Source organism: Rhincodon typus, chromosome 26 (assembly GCF_021869965.1).
Source record: "Rhincodon typus isolate 14 chromosome 26, sRhiTyp1.1, whole genome shotgun sequence".
Lineage (NCBI taxonomy): Eukaryota > Metazoa > Chordata > Chondrichthyes > Orectolobiformes > Rhincodontidae > Rhincodon > Rhincodon typus.
This window is the reverse complement of record NC_063357.1, coordinates 13,730,157-13,748,257: the sequence shown is the minus strand read 5'-3', so window position 1 is coordinate 13,748,257 and position 18,101 is coordinate 13,730,157. Positions and strand designations below refer to the sequence as shown.

At 38.7% G+C, this 18,101-nt stretch overlaps 1 protein-coding gene across 1 annotated transcript in view; it reads left to right on the top strand.

The window, feature by feature from the left end:
* LOC109911435 (nuclear pore membrane glycoprotein 210-like) overlaps positions 1 to 18,101 on the top strand; it is a 129,943-nt gene that overhangs the window by 50,397 nt on the left and 61,445 nt on the right. Inside the window, exons 15-19 of the mRNA XM_048612679.1 lie at positions 3,106 to 3,327; positions 6,659 to 6,832; positions 9,568 to 9,760; positions 11,539 to 11,642; positions 13,188 to 13,292. Of these exons, the coding sequence (XP_048468636.1) occupies positions 3,106 to 3,327; positions 6,659 to 6,832; positions 9,568 to 9,760; positions 11,539 to 11,642; positions 13,188 to 13,292 (798 nt within the window). The remainder of the gene's footprint in view (positions 1 to 3,105; positions 3,328 to 6,658; positions 6,833 to 9,567; positions 9,761 to 11,538; positions 11,643 to 13,187; positions 13,293 to 18,101) is intronic.

The following is an 18,101-nucleotide window of genomic DNA, read 5'->3' as shown; positions in this document are numbered from 1 at the left end:
ATGCTGCCGGACCTGCTGGGCTTTTCCAGCAACTTTGTTTTTGTTCCAGACCTGAACCACTTGTGTGCAAATGTTTATTGCCATGTCACATTTGTTTCTTTTGCACATCAGTTTAAATCTGTGCCTTCTCTTTCTTGCTTCATTTCACAATCGGGAACTATGTCATCCTGTATACTCTATCCAGTCCATAACAGATTGTTGACATAGCCAGGGATGTTCACGTCCGGGTAACTTTTTTTTTAAATGGTCATTCTTTTCGCCGTGTTCTTGGATGAGAGTTCATTGTTCTTTCTTTATTTACAACTTAATGACTGTTACCAAAAGTAATTTTATTTTGCTAGTGACACTAATCTTTAGACTGGTTTCCTCCCCATCTGAAAGGCACATTAAATCAAATTCCTGCATATAGTTATGAACAAAAGTCAGATTTGCACTACTTTTTTCTTCCAAAATCATTACATGATGCGGGTATAATTACAACGTTTAAAAGACATTTGGATAGATACATGAATAGGAAAGGTTCGGAGGGATATGGGCCAGAAGCAGGGAGGTGGGACTAATTTAGTTTGGAGTTATGTTCAGCACGGACTGGTTGGACCGAAGGGTCTGTTTCTGTGCTGTATAACTCTGACTATATTACATACATTGAGGTAACTTACGTGCAACAGGCATAAACAATGAGTCAGAATACAGGAAGGAGATAGAGTGCTTTGTATCGAGGAGCAATGATAAGAACCTCTCTCAATGTTGGCAAAACAAAAGAACTAATCATTGACTTCAGGAAAAAAGGAAGAGGACATGTCCCCTATCTACATCAACAGAGCTGAGGTGCAGAGAGTCGAGATTGTCAAGCTCTTAGGAGGGACGATAACGGGCAATCTGTCCGGGACCTCCCACGTAGATGCGGCAGTCAAGAAGGCACAACAATACTGCCTCTTGCTCAGGCAGCTTAGGAAATTCAGCACGTCCATAAGGACCCTTACCAACTTTTACACATGCACCGTAGAAAGCATTCTGTCTGGGTGCAAAACAACCTGGTACGGTAACTACTCTTGCCAGGACCTTAAGGAGCTACAGAAAGTTGTGTGCATAGCCCAGACCAGCCTGAAAGCCAACCTTCCATCCATGGACTCCATTTACACTTCTCATTGCTGCAGAAGCTTGAACACACATACTAACAGATTCAAGAACAACTCTTTCCCTGCTGTTATTTGACTGCTGAATGGACCTCTCTAACTTCAAATAATGTTGACCTTGCTTTATGCACCTCCTACAAGTGTAACCTTGTACGCCTTGCTGTGTCTAAGCACTCTATGATCTGAATTTCCTTGTTTGCTATAATCTACCTGTACTGCTTGCAAAGCAAAGGTTTTCACAGTACTTAGGTATATGTGACGACAATAAATCAAATCAAATTAAGCACAAAATCATAGGCCCATGGCCTGCAATTTTATATGTTGTCATTTCATGTGGTGCTAAATACAAGGGCTCTGAAAAGCTACCCTAATATGTTATCCTTTGTCCTTAGAAAACGAACCAATAATTTTGACTGGAGGCTAAAATCAGTTTTTTTTAACGCAGCAATTATTTCTTTCATTTCCTTGTAAGTACAAAATCCCAAACCCATGAAAAGCATCTGAGAAACTGTACAATTTTTTAGATCTGTAATTCAGCATTATTGTGGGCATCTGTTTGTTTTTTTAAGTGCTAATACTGTCTTAACTCTTTGGAACTAACTTGGAAAACTGTGGTACTTCAAGTTCTTCCGCGTCAATGAGTCATATTGGTTGATACCAGGATTAATACTGAAATGCAGATATAGGCACAAGAAAGCTAATAATATATTCAGATATAAGCAGAGCATGCAAATGTAGTGAATAAAAAAAGTAAATTAATGTAAGTATATCTAATTACCATCTTAAAAGAGGACTGCCCGTTCAGTATATCCTGCAGTGTTCCTTTTGAAGATTGTCTCATAGAGTATTTGGCTATATGAATTTACTTGGATTGTTCTGTTTGTTCATATTCATATGCATAAGTCTTGTGAGTATTAATTCATGTAATCATGATTGGTCTGACTGGATAATATTTTTTCCAATGTACATATAAAACAATTGTGTTTTGTATATAATTTTTATCTCATTCCTCAGGCCTTATAAAAACCTAGTATTGGAGCAGATTCTTAAATAAATTCACTTGAAAACATATTTACTTTAATTTTGATGTCCGTGCAAGAGGATAGAGTATTTATGAACCTCTTACCTAAGGGAAAGGAGATCTCTTGTCTGTAAATTAAAGACTGACAAATTACTTCTGCATTACTTAGCCACTAAAGAAAATGACACACACCTCTTCAGTAGTGAGGCTAAATGGCAGTGATTAGTGGTTTGTGCAGACTGTGAGGATCCTGGATTTCATATGTAGATTGTTGTTAGCTTTTCTCAACCAAGAAGCACTCAGGTTAATTACAGAAATATGTACAGGGCTTCCACTCACAACGCATCATTTGGTCCAATAATCTGACAGTTCTAATGGTGATTATAAAGAATAGGCACATTGGCAAGGAAACAAAGGGCAACTGATGCATGTGAAATTGCTTTGTGAGTTATTTGCAGTTTTAGTAGAGGATGAACTGAGTGCAGGATAGACAATTGGCAAAAATTATAACAATGACTTTTTATAAAGTCTTAATACTTCTCAGTTTGATTGTTAGTTGCAACTACAGTTAATACTTGGTTGGCATTAAAGGAATCAAAGATTGTGGGGTTAAGATAGGAAAGTGAGGTTGAGGATTATCAGGTCAATGTGTTCTCATTGAATGGCAGAGTGAACTTGATAGACCAAATGGACTACCGGTGCTGCTAGGTATCATGGCAAATTACCCATCCATTGTTGGTTTTCCCCAGAAGTGCTATGTATTATTGTTATAGCTGAACAGCTTTCAAAGTACATTTCTGCAGTATCTGACAAGTGCTCATATGACACGACTTCACAAATTATATCCATGATACAAAGATATACTGACAAGAATAAGCCTATTTATTAATAATTTTGATTTCATCCAGCAGAGTAGTTCAGTAATGCATACTATTCTCACATTGTCAGGCTATTGATCCGGTTGCTGTTGCTATAGTCACACTGACTTCTTCAAAGGAAATGCTGTTCGAAGGAGGTCCTAGACCTTGGGTGTTAGAACCATCTGGATTTTTCACAGATCTGATTGGCGAAAAGGGAGAAGCAGTAATCATCAAACAACAAAGAGCTCCAATGGTAAAAAAGAAAAATCACCATGGCTTTAGAGTTATTTGTGTATCATTGGGTGAACAGGTAAGTGATATTATGCAGCAATGTTGTAACATTCAATTTTCCAAAATAATTTATGAATTGTCGTATTAAGAATATCTGCTTCCACAATGCAAATGGTTTAAGAGTTTTTTAATTCATTCATGAGATGTATGTGTCACTAGCTGGGCTATCATTTATTGCACATACTTGGTTGCCCTTGAAAATATGGTAGTGAGTTGCCTTCTTGAGCTGTTGTAGTCCATTTGCTGTAGATAAACCCACAATGCAGGAGGGAGTTTCCGAATTTTGACCCAGCAACACTGAACGAATGGTCATGATATTTCCAATTCAGGATGGTATGGCTCAGAACATTTCTGAAGAAGAATATTAACAGTTAAACGTTAACTCTGTTTCCTGTCCAAACTGCTGAGGTTCTCCAGTATTTTATGTGTTAATTGCTAAGCAAGTTCTGCCTGATAGAACCAAAACAGAAATTGCTGGAGAAACTCGGCATGTCTAGCAACATCCATGGAGATTGCTTGATAGTACTGTTGATGACTTCTTTCATCGCTTCATCAAGGGTAGCATTGGCCAGATTGGATTTGTCCTGTTCCAAATGTGCAGGACATCCCTGGGCAGTTTTCCATAATGTTAGGTAAATGCCACTGTTGTAGATGTGCTCAAACAGCTTGGTTAGGGGCATGGCAAGTTCAGGAGTATAAGTCTTTGGTACAAATGCCAGAATGTTATCTGACCCCATATCTATTTCAGTATCCACTTCCTCCAACTGTTCCTTGCTACCACCTGGAGTAGATCAGTTTGGCTAATGACTGACCACTGATGCTGGGGGTGTCTGGCAGAAGCCAAAATGGATCATTCATTTGGCCCCTCTGGTTGAAGATTGTTGCACTGATATGTTGGGCTTCCCCATTATTGAGGATGGGAATGTTTGTGGACCCTCCAACTCCAGTAAACTGTTTAATTGTCCACCACGTTTCACGAATAGAAATAGGAACAGAAGTAGACCACTCAGCCCTTTCAGCCTGTTCTACCATTCAGTGAGATCATGGCTGACCTATGGCCTAATTCCATATCCCTGCCTTTGGCCCATATCCCTTAATACCTTTGCTTAATAAAATTTATCTGTCAGATGTAGAAATAGTAACTGATCTAGCATCAACTGCCATTTGTGGAAGAGAGTTCCAAACCTCTATCACCCTTTTGTGCAAAAGTGCTTCCTAACATTTCTCCTGAATGGTATGCCCCTAATTTTTAGACTGTGCCCCCACTTATAGAATCTCCAATCAGTGGAAACAGTTTATCTTTATCTACCTTGTCTTTTCCTGTTACCATCTTGAAGACTTTGATCAGATCATTCCTTAACCTTGTAAACTCGAGAGAAAACAGGCCTTAATTGTATAATTAATCCTCATAACTTAACTTCTGAAGTCCAGGTATTATTCTCGTAAACCTGTGTTGTACTCTCTTCAAGGCCAAAAATATCGTCCTAAGGGTTTGAGACCCTTCAGCTGAGCTAGTTCGCTTAAAACATAAACCTGCCATTTGCTCATATTTCCAGAATTCTTTATTTGTTGTGAATAATGATTTATCCCTGCAACTTCTGGAATCATTGTTTAGAATGATTGATGCAGAGGCATGAACAGTTTATCTATAGCAACTTACCTGGCCATGTTTTCTCCAGCAGCCATCTGGCAGAGAGGGATGGCATTTTTATTGTAATATTCTTCTATTTGATATTGCATCAGCCCATGTTCAGTGTGTGAAATTTGAGATTTCAACTTTCACAAGCAGGATTTGGACTGGAGTTCTGGGGGTGTCTTTCATTGAAGCTCCTTGGAGCCCCTGATGAGTGACTAGATTGCACAGGCCAGGGCAGACCATATGTTGGGTGGGGTGGAAAGGGAGAGAGAGATACTGATGCAGTAGGATTGTGAAGGAGGAACACATCTCCTTGCTGCAAATATCCAAAGAAATTGAAACCTGACAGGTTTTATAATTGGCTTTAATCTCCACGTCCCAAGGGAAAAATTAGAGCAATGCAGAAAGAAGCCCTTAAGTGATCATAAATTGGGTACTTAAGGGTCTCAGTTGGCCTGTTGACTCACATAGATGCTGGGAAGGTGTGTAGGCCTTTGTGCCCAATTTTACCACCTGTCTGCCAACCTACCCAGGGGAAATTGTGTAATGTCATCCATATGTTTTTATCATTCATCCTTCCTTGCAATTTGTGAATGCAGCAGTTCAAACTTTTACTGCTGAAACAAGATGTATTTAACTAAGCTTTTCAACTTTGAGTTATTTTATTGACCGTAGAATCAGGGCAATATAAATAGTAATTATTTTCTGAGTTGTTTGTGCTAGATAAAATGAATACATTTAAGGTGTAATCTGTCACAATTTACTAAGGTAGTGTGCTGGAAATCAAGCCTCACTATTCGCCGAGACATTAAAAATGTGAAAATTCTGATTAAACCACCACACTGCCCAATTTTACTTAAATGTCCAATCCAAGTTAAAATAATATAGACACCATGATTTTCATTAACAAGAAAGTAACTATTTATTGTAATTAAACTGTTTTTAACAAATGGCAAGAATGAAACTTGAAAGAAACTCAAACTCTATCCCTTTTTCAAATTCGTACACATGCAAACACAACAAAGAAACGTAATTATTATGGGTGTGGAAGAGAAAAAGATCAAAGAAGCATTGTTCTGGCACCATAAATGTCAGTTAATTCTTTTCTTTCGACATTTGCTGATTCTTTACTAACAGTGTGAGGTTTTAGATACCCCAATTCTCAGTCCTTTGTTTACTGCTTGATGATTCGCCCTTTCAGTGCTCTGAAGGTGGTTTGTCCCCTTTTCCTTTCAGCAAGGGAATTTGCAGAGAGAGAAGGTTATAGGAAGTTGGTGAGTGAGAACAGCAACCAGCAGATTTTCTGTTACTTCTCCATGCAGGAGGAAGATAAAGAGATTTAGTCACTTTTTCACAGGTTGGATAATTCTGCTATGTTGTCCATACCCAAGGCTATAGCCACCTGCCCAGAAATCAAGCAAATGATTATTGTCGTGCTGAGCCGACAACGGTTTTCAGTTGACTGACTAGTCAATTGAAAAGCCAGTCATGCACTCACAATACCATTCTGTCTAGCATTCTCCTCACTGCTTGGAAAAAAAAACTACATTGTAGATCCAGTAACCAGTTTTTAAAACTACAGCATCATCTTTGACAGCTTCCTTGGTTTAGAGAATATTTTCTTTCCATTCACAAAAAACAGATGTGATTTTAACAAAAATAAATTCTTGTGCATTATCAGCTTCTGAATATTTTCATTTCAAATCTTCTTTAGTTTCTGACATTTAAAGTTGGCAATCATCCAAGTTTACTGAACCCCCATCCAGCCATTGAGTCCATTAAAGTGAAGTTTGTTTGTGCTGTGCCTACCAGTGTCACTTTGGTTCCTGTTTACAAGTCACGTGAACTTGGTCTTCCATGTCCCCTATTGCAACACAACAAACAATTGGTAAGCAAAAATCAAAGAACTGTGGGTGCTGGAAATCTGAAACAAAACAAAACTTGCTGGGGGATCTCACCAGGTCTGGCTGTATCTACAGAGAGAACAATGATGCCAGACCTACTGAATTTCCCCAGCAGTTTTTGTTTTTAAACCAAATGGTAAGATTTGATGGAATTTTGTTTAAGTTTAATTTGTAAGTTACTTAGTGGTGAAAAACAGTAATCTAAAATAAAACAAAATGTATGACTATATAACCAACATGGAGTAGTTCCAGACAACCAATATAAATTTAAATCTACTATTCACATAGAGTCATGGAGTTATATAGCATGGAAACAGACCCTTAGGTCCAACTTGTCCATGCCAAATAAATCTAGTCCCGTTTGCCAACATTTGGCCCATATCCCTCTAAACCCTTCCTATTCATGTACCCATCCAGATGCCTTTTAAATGTTGTTATTGTACCTGCCCCCACCACTTCATCTGGCAATTCATTCCATACACGCACCACCCTCTGTGTGAAAAAGTTGCCCCTTAGGTCACTTTTAAATCTTTCCCCTCTCACCTTAAACCTTTGCCCTCTAGTTTTGGACTCACCAACCCTGGGGAAAAGACCTTGTCTATTTACCCTATCCATGCCCCTCATGAGTTTATAAACCTATTTAAGGTCACCCCTCAGACCCTAGACAGGGAAAATAGCGACAGTCTATTCAGCCTGTACCTATAGCTCAAACCCTCCAACCCTGTCAACATTCTTGTAAACCTTTTCTGAACACTTTCAAGTTTCACAACATCCTTCCCATAGCAGGGAGACTAGAATTGCATGCAGTATTCCAATAGCGACCTCCCAACTCCTATACTCAATGCACTGACCAATAAAGGCAAGCATACCAAATGCCTTCTTCACTATGCCGTCTACCTGTGACTCCACTTTCAAGGAACTATGAATCTGCAGTCCAAGGTCTCTGATCAGCAACACTCCCCTAGACCTTACTATTAAGTGTGTAAGTCCTGCCTTGATTTGCCTTTCCAAAATGCAGCACCTCATATTTATCTAAATTAAACTCCATCTGCCACTCCTTAGCCCATCTGATCAAGATCCCGTTGTACTCTGAGGTAACCTTCTTCGCTGTCCATCACACCTCCAATTTTGGTGTCATCTGCACACTTACTAACCATACCTCCTATGTTCACATCCAAATCATCTATATAAATGACGAGAAGCAATGGACCCAGCACTGACCCTTGTGGCACACCGCTGGTCACAGGCCTCCAGTCTGAAGAGCAATCCTCCTCCACCACCCTCTATCTTCTACCTTCAAGCCAGTTCTGTATCCAAATAGCTAGTTCTCCCTCTTTTCTATGTGATCTAACCTTGCTAACCAGTCTACCATAAGGAACCTTGTCAAACACCTTACTGAAGTCCATATAGATCACATCCACCACTCTGCCCATCATCAATCCTCTTTGTTCCTTTTTCAAAAAACTCAAGTTAGTGAGACACGATTTCCTACGCACAAAGCCACGTTGACTATCCCTAATCAGTCCTTGCCTTTCCAAATACATGTAAACCCTGTCCCTCAGGAATCCCTCCAACAACTTGTCCACTACCAGTGTCACTCTCAACAGTCTCTCATTCCCTGGCTTTTCCTTACCACCTTCCTTAAATAGTGGCAACACATTAGCCAACTTCCACTCTTTCGTCACCTCACCTGTGGCTGTTGATGATATAAATATCTCAGTGAGGAGCTCAGCATTCACTTCCCTAGCTTCCCACAGAGTTCTGTAGTACACCTGATCAGTCCCGGGGATTTATCCGCATTTATGCGTTTTAAGACATTCAGCACCATCACCTCTGTAATATGGACATTTTTCAGGAGATCGCTATTTATTTCCCCACGTTCTCTTCCTTCCATATCCTTCTTCATAATAAACACTGATGCAAAATACTTGTTTAGTATCCCCCATCTCCTGCGCTTCTAAACATAGATCGCCTTGCTGATCTTTCAGGAGCCCTATTTTCTCCCCAATTACCCTTTTTTCCTTAATGTGTTTGTAGAATTCTTTTGGATTCTCCTTAACCCTATTTGCCAAAGCTATCTCATGTCCCCTTTTTGCCCTCCTGATTTTCCTCTTAAACATACTCCTGCCTTTATACTGTTCTAGGGATTCACTTGATCTCTTTCCTATGATAGGAAAATGGGAAACTTGCAAGCGAAATGTTGGGCAGTATATAACCAGACTTTATTCTTTAACTAAAATGTCAAAGGTTTTGCTTTGCTATTTTCAGTATTATGCCAGTACTACTTTGTTTCATCTCAAGTTGCTGTAATAGAATTCAAAGAGATTGAAGCATCACTGTTCAATATTGTTACTATGCTGCACTGTCAAAACTCTAAGGGTTTTAATTTAGGAACTGTATATTTTTATATTTAACGACATGGAACGCAGCAACATCTGCATACAATGACATTTAAGTATTGTAAATTTAGTTCCAAAATTAGGAAATTACTTATGATTAAATAAAAATGCTATCCAAGTATATTTACACAAAATATGTTAAATATAAAACTTTTTAAGACGTTTTCAATATCCTTATAATTGTAAGAAGTGTTTTTTTTTACTAACTCCAGTATAGAAATTCTCCGTAATCAATACCATTCATTTCAAAATCTCTTAAGGGACTACAAGTTTTAGTTTCTTCTGTGGTACCTTTACATTTTCTGTTTTTTTTTGGGTAGGTACCCGTTTCCTTTTGCAGGAATACAATTTTGGAGCTAACAGCCTATGATAAATATGGTCGAAAATTTGATAACTTCACTTCAATGCAAATTAATTGGAAATCATCCAACTTTTCTTTGGGCAGTTTTCATCCAGCAATACAAATGGAAATGTTCTTAAGAGATGATGGGAGTGGACAAAAGAGGCTTCATGGTGATGTATACTGAGTACAAACACCTAACACATAATATGAGGGATCATAGAGAGACAACAGAATGTCTATTTTCACTACTGTGACAACCACTACTGTGGAAATGTGGTAGGACTTACTTGAACAAACCAATCTATTTGAGTAGCGTATTACATAAAGAAGTCTACAGAGTCTACTTAAAGGGTATGCAACAGACAGTACGTGAATTAAACTGAACAATATTGGGTCTGCAAATGAAATTCTTTTTCATTTTAATATAATCTAATGAGCTCTCGACAACATAAGCACACTGTGATTTCCCATTGAAGGCCATTGGATCAATTTACTGGCACATTCCTTCCCCAGGGCCAATTCAAAACTGCTGTGTTGAATGGATTGTGGTCAAAGCATAATGTTATAGCTGCTGGCTAGTAAGTGGCAGGTAGTCAGTTATATCCCTTGCAGGGCCTGTCAGAGGCATTGTATTGATGATGACTGGAATTTTCTGTGCAACAGTTGTACACTGTCTCTCAATTAATGCAGCCTCCCGACAGTAAGCCAGTGCTCCATATAATATTTGTGACCGTACACCTGAGCACGGCTCCCCCCCACACCGCCCCCCAAACAGCCTTTTGGCCATATTTACAAGATGGGCTTGGCTACTGCTGTTATCTGCACTGTGGAGGGATTTAATTTCCATAATAATGGTGTGGCAGTCATGGCCACATTGTGGAAATTATTTTACAAAATAATCTCAGGAGCCTCAAGATACAGATCAATGATCATTTATTGAGCCAATATTAGGAGAGTCTACCCAAGAAAAGATTCCAAGGTAGTACTCTAACTCAATGAGCATCAATCAGATGTTTTTGTGTGGTAAATCACATGGACAGTACTTGAATTCTGACTTGCTCTGTTTTGGACAAACACCTTGTTTTTCACACATTCCAAAAGTGGCAAGGCACCCAATACTCCTGGTCTCACCATTCCTAATCTTCCCAGCTCACCATCCTGTCTGCTGTCTGAAGCCTGTGCTTCATTCCTATCCTTGACTTAACTTCATGGCTTTGTCTTTCTTGCCGTGATATGGGGTCATCTTCACATTCCATTTCCAAATAAGTGTTAATGCTGGTTCAGCCACGTTGCAATTTTACAGAAACTCTGCTGCATCAGCATCGGAGTGTGTTTTTGCAGCTTTTAACCTGACTACTTTCTTGAATAAGAATAAATGAGAAATGAATCTTAAATGATTTATATGATTATTGTTTATGAACTTAAGTAATACACCCTACCTCATTCAAATCCCAGGTGGAAATTCATGCGGATTTACAGGTTAACTCATGTCATACCCAAATTTCATCTTAACAGCCACAATTTATTTTACTTCAAAATTTTCATTGTGGTCTCAATCTTGAGGTGTGGCTGTTAGCTACATTAATAGTTACCACCTTTGACAGTGAACTGCCGATCTTCTGATGTTGTATGGCCTCCAAATGGCTCTCCAGTCTTGGGAACCAATCTGCCAACCTTAATTGAATGCAGCTGCCATTGAATTGGCTGCTTCCTTAGCAATCCACTTCCAGAATCTTGCTGTTGGTAATTCCAGGTTCCTGACCTGGAATTCAGCCTATCAAGATTAGAATCTGGAATGAAAGTCCAGTCCAACATTGTATTGTTTCCTCCTCCAAAAAAAATTCATAAGTGGAAGGTGCCTATTATACTGGTTTTCCTACATTTCACAGCAAAAACAAGTGCATATTATAGTCAAATTTTTATCGTAGTACTTTCTTTCTAACAATAGGTCATCGGATGGTTATAGTTTATAAGAGGAAAGGGACAGTGACTATTTCGGTATTCCTGGCCGGCTATGGAAAGACTGATACTGTCATGCCCCAAAGCCATGTTGTAAGTTTGAAAAGTTACCATGATCTATGTTAGTCCATGAGTACATTTAAATGTTTGAACAATGTACAATATTAAAAATCATTTCACTTGAACACTAGGTTTACCACACTATTTTAGATTTTTCTGGTCAGTCCTATAATGGGTATTTTGGAAGAATTTGAAAATAATGGTTCTCAATCATGTGTGCTCATTCTAAGTTGTATTTTCATGGTGGGATCAAGGATATCCTATGTGAATTTGAATTGTTTTGAAAATGTTGAGCATAGTTGACTATAGAACTTGTCCACTCTTTTATAATTATGTTGTCTCATTGATATAGAGTTCTGCATTTCAACATATCACCCAGCGAAAATCTGCTGGAAGTATATCAGGAGAGAATCAGGTTAATGTGTGATGCTCCTTGCAGTCAAGTAGTCTTATTGTAACAGTTCACACAGGTTAATGGTTACTTGAGCAAGGTACAGGAGCATAATGTACAATTGCATCACCATTTCAACAAGATAACAGGGAAGAAAGAAAATCCTTAAGAAAAATTACAACCTGTGAGAAAGGATTACTTGATTCCTGATTTAAACTCCTTGGCAGGATTTGAACAGATGGATTCAATTTGATGCCAGAACATCTGACCATTTGCAGGCTGAGCTCAGGGCGATTTTAAATTCTGCTTCATTGGTTAGCTTCTCACTCAAATTCAATAGGTTTTGAGCTAGCGAGGTCTGGATTTCTTTCAGATATTCCTGGCCAAGAGCTTGAAGGAATGGCCTTTCACACCCTCCTCAGTGATTACAAGATGGGATTAGAATGGCATTGCAAGGGAAACCTGGCACAGGGCTCGCCCAAGATACTACTTCTCTAAGCCTGTGAAGAAATCAATGTGGAGATGGCCATTGCCTGTGGCGTGAATGTTACTTGCCATTTATTGGTGTAGAAAGTTGTCCAGGTCCTCAGGACAGACTTTGTATCTTTCTGAGGACTTTCAAATGGAATTGAACACTTAATTATAAACAAGTACTCCCACTTAATATCTGATGCAATGAAAGTGAGACGAAGCAGCTGAAGGTAATTGAGGCTTGGACTGTGACCTGATAGAGTTCTTCTGCAATTATCTGGTGTTAAGTTGATTGGACTGGAACGGTCACAACCAGCTTCCTTTGCACTAGGTATGATTCCAGCAACTGAATGGTTTTCTCTATTGACTACAATTTTGCTCGGGTTCTTGAGGCTTTACTTAGTCAAGTACTGCCATGATAGAAAGGGCAACCACTTTCATTTAACCTCAGGCAATAAAAAATTGTATTATTCAAATAAATTATCAAGTAAAAGTTTGTTGTGGAAAGTACAAATGAAGAAAACTAGTTGTTTGTACCTTTGGTTTATGCTGATATTTGAAATAGATACCCAAGTTCTTGATATAAAATCTCTCATGGATTCTTTGTACTTGTGAAGTAATTGTATTTGAACAGTGTGTTTTTAATTTAAATAACATTGAATTAATTTCAGTTGTATATGGATATGATAATAAGTATATTTTATTTTGCACCACAGGATGTTTTGTTTTCACCAGTATCAGCTGCTGTTGATTTGTTGCTGGTGGATGATGTGTCCTTAGTGCCCAAAAATCTCACTGTATACAACCATCCTGATGTTTTGGTAAGACATGCTTTAAGGATCAAATAAGAGAATAAAATCATAGATAGTGTAGTATTTTGTGTAATCCAATAGGTTAAATAGATTATAGAATATTTTAAAGAAATACATGCTACAAAATAATTGTGCAACTCCTTACTTCCCATTTGTACTAAATGACCAGTCAACATAAATCAGTAATTCTAATTCTAAGCAAGTTGAATTTTGGATTGCAGTGCACAAAACTTAGATTATGATCCATGAAATTCATGTAGGAAAAATCAGAGTTTTACTTACTTGATCACACTTAATTAAATTGTACAGGTGGACATCTGATTCTCATCCCCCACTTTAATAATTAATAATTAGCAAGGACGTGTGAGTTAGGCATTTCCAGTCTGCAAAATGGCCAGAGGAAGCTGGTGTACTGTTGCGAGTGATTGGATTTGCTGAAAAGTTAAATAATTGTGCCATTCACACATTGAAGTGCACCTCCAGATGCAGATTCAACAGCTATTTCATGTTAAGGTTATTAAGTGTTAACCTTTTTACACAGAAGGTGGTTGCCTGTCAGAGACATGAACACATAATCTTACTTGTAATTTCCTTGGTGAGCTGCATTGTGGAAATATCCACATTTGCTGATGACTTGAAAAACTAATGTTGTATAATAAATAGTGTAAATGGGAATAGAAAAATTACAAAGATGTTAACTTGATTAATTGGGTGAAACTGTGACAAATAGATTTCACCATAAGCGTGTGTGAGATAATCCATTTTTAGACCAAAAAGGAATGGATGAGAATATGGTAAAATGTCAGGGAGAGTGAAGATCCAAAGTTTCAAGGCCTATGCACACAAATCACGAAAACGTAGTTTTCAGGTGCAAGAACAAATCAAAAAGCTGGTAGAATTCCAATCTTTATAACAAGAAATTAGAATAAAACAGAGAATATTTAGCTACAAAGGTACACAAAGCAGACTTGATATACAACATTGAGCTGAATTTAGCCAAAAATCAGCTATGTCAATTTCAGAGACAGTAGGAACTGCAGATGCTGGAGAATCTGAGATATACGAGGTGTAGAGCTGGATGAACACAGCAGGCCAAGCAGCATCAGAGGAGCAGGAAGGCTGATGTTTCGGGCCTAGACCCTTCTTCAGAAAATGCCAATGTCAATTTCAGGGAGTTTCTTGGAGGATTTCCATCTGAGCTCCAGTGAGTCATCTCATGCAATTCTTTTGCTGATTTTCTTATTATGTATTCACCACACCCTTTTCAGATGCCACTGTCACACCTAGCTTGCATTCACGAGCAGCAGAAGTACTCACTGCTGCTGCCACTGGATTTAAACCACCAGCACTATATTTAAATCACATTTGTTCATCAAATGCAAATGCTGCAAGCCAGAATTTGCCATTCATAGTGTGTTGCAGCATAACTGTAAAGGATATAGCTAAGAAATAAAAGTTGGCACCCTGCATCTCTAACAGAGCTTTGGAGATCCTGGTGGATGGTAGCAATCAAGAGAAGAGGGCCATCCTGTTCCCTTAGGACTGCCAGAAGAGGCCCCAGGCACCAGATCCATCCAGCCTGGTCTGAAATTGCCACCCATATCAGAGCGGTGTTGATGGTCCAGAGGAGTGCCCAGCAGTGCAAGAAGAGCATTAGTGACCTTTTGTGCTCCAACATGATAAGTGCCACTGTTATCTCTGTGTTACCATGCACTCAGTACTGCCACTTCACCCACCTTCTACCAGGGTTCAAGATCTGCCACTCAATCAATGACATGCAGTGTCTTCCCTCTATCTCTCTCTGGCTTCTCCCTCAAATATCCTCAATGTTTCCTACTCTCTCACTCAGGCCACCTCACCACTTTTCCTCTCCATCTGCACTAGCACTAACAGCTGAGCTAGCCATTTTCATCTCGCTCAATCACTCCCTTTGCCTGATTCCAAGAGAGCGGGGATGAGCAATAAATTCTGGCCTAGACAGCGATGTCCATGTCCTACAAGTGAAGTTTTTAAAAAAAGCATGGATATACAGCTGTGGAGGGAACCTTCCCAACCGTGGAGTACGTTGGCCTCAGTTCTTTGGGTGGGCAGCCTGAGGGCATTTGGCTAAAAGCCCCAGACTTCCTGATAGTGTCCTGGCCAGGTGCAGGTGTCCTGTTCCTCAGCTTGAATTAATGGTGATCAGGCACAGACAATAAAATTTTGTCAAAGGAAAATCATGTTTTAACTAATTAATTGGAGTTCTTTAAAGAAGTAATTTGTTCTGTGGATAAAGGGGAACCAGTGGATATATCATATTTAGACTTCCAGAAGGCATTTGATTAGGATGACATCAAAGGTTATTGCAGAAATTAAAAACTCAGTGTTGGAGTAACATTGACATGGCTAGCTGATTAGCTGGCTAACAAAAATCAGACAGTAGGAATAAATGGGTCTTCTTCATGCTGGCAGGATGTCACTTGTGATGTACCACAGGCATCAGTGCTAGGGCCACAACTGTTTACAATTTATATAAATGATTTGGATGAAGGGATCAAAGGTGTGGAAGCTAAATTTGCTGATGACACAAATATAGGCACAAAAGTGAGTTGTGAATTGGACATGAACTTACAAAGAGATATTAATAGATTCTCAAAAAGCAGTAAATGCAGAACCTTTAAATATTTCTAAGACACTGGTTGGTAGATTCTTGTTTGTCATGGGGACGAAATTGGATACTTGGATTCTTTGCTTTGGATTACTGGAGGATACAACAACGTTATGTTATAGTCAGTGAAAATCCATGAGAGCCACAGCGTTGTACTATCTGGAGAAAATAAAGATGTTCTTCAGAAGGAACAGCATCTTCCAAGCAGAAGGGTCGGCCAAAGCAACTCAGACAGAAATTCTCTGTGAAACCCATGCAGTGGAACAGAGTTGTGTGAATTCATCTTTCATTGACTGCAAATGGTTTGATGCTTCTGAGGCCATCATTCTCTGCATAATCCCAACTGTAAATATAGCTTTACTGGATTGATCATTTTATACTTTTCCTGTTGTTTAATGAAAGTTAAGGTTACAGTCTGATGGAAGCATTCAAAATATCTGATGCTCTCCTATTCAATCATGATAAAGATTCATGTTAGTATGGACTAGGGAAAGATCACTATCACTTCAACAGTTAGGACTTTGTGTGATGCTAAAGATGGCTGGCTTCTCTGTCTTCATTCTTGTAGATGCAGCTACAGTGACAGTTACTTACAAAGCTGATGGTGAAAATCAAACCTATTTAAAAATGCAATAATGTATTTACAAAGAAGTTTCATGTGTGATACCTAAGTGCCCTCACAAGGCTTTCTTTCTTTCCCTCCCACTGCATCTAGGTGCACACTCCTTTTCTACAGGACCAACACTTCCTTTGTTAACTTTTTTAAAAAAATCTGATGTGACTTTTCTATTTGGTTTTATATTTTAGCCACCTTTCTGTCATACTGGAATCTTTCCCCCCTTGATCTTCTTGTAACTATTTGTTGTTTTAAATATTCACTTCAATCTTCTGACTTGCCACCTATTTTTTTCACAATTATATTTCTTTTCTTTAAAGTTGATAAATTTGATCTTTAACTTTTTAAATTAACTACAGATAGTGGGTCCATCCCTTAGAATTTTTCCTTTTTAAACGTATTCTGTGCTTCCTGGAGTATCCCCTTAAATGTTTATCTCTGTTGACCTAACCTTAACCAAAATTACCAGTTTACTTTCGCTAGCTCTGCTATCCGGCCCTCATAATTGCCCTTGTTTAAATTCAAAATAGTAGTCTTGGACCCACACTTCTCTCCCTTAAAGTATATATAAGATTCACTTGTATAGTCATTGCAACCCATGGGGTGCCTTCAGTATGAGGTCATAACGAATCCTGTTTTGTTGGTCAAAATCAGGTCTAGTATAGCTTTCTCTATGTTTGGTGCCATACATGCTGGTCTAAAAAGTTCTAAAACCATTGAATGAATTCTTCATCCAGATTAATTTTACCATCTGATTTTTCCAGTCTATAAGCAAGTTAAAATCCTCCATAATAAGCACTGTACTATTTTGACAATGTATTTCTTCCTTGATAGGACATCTATATATATTTACTGTTAAGGGTCTTGTACATAACGCCCACAAGTAACCAGTTGTTTCTATTAGTCCTCATCTTTACCCAAATTGCCTCAATATCCTGGTTTCATGAATTTAGGTCATCCCTCTTTGTTGTGCTGATATCATCTTTAAATAAGAGCCACTCCTCTGCTGTTTCCTACCATCCTGTCCTTCGGAAATATCACACACATTTCAATACTTAAGTCCCAGTCTAGGTCATCCTGCAGTTACATCTCATTGAATGGCCACTAGATTGCATTTGTTTATCTCAATTTGTACTACGAGTTCATCTGTAGTTTCAAATGCTATGCGCATTCAAATATACTGCCTTTAGTTTTATTATTCCGTTATCTTCATAACCTCTATCTGCTGATTTGTTCCTTGATCTTTGTCCTCTGTCCGTTCCTGTCATTGTCTGTTTATCATTTCCCACATTAATTCCTTCCTTTGTCTATTCCCCATTCTTTGGTTCACTGCAACTTCCCAAATTTGGGCGCTTGCTTCCACTATTTAGTTTAAAATCAACTCTACTTTTCTCGTTACATGGTTCATAAGAACACTAGTCGCAACACACTTCAGGTGTATAGATAGTAGGAACTGCTGATGCTGGAGTCTCAGATAACAAGGTGTAGAGCTGGATGAGCATAGCAGGCCAGGCAGCATCAGAGGAGCAGGAAAGCTGACGTTTCGGGTCTGTAC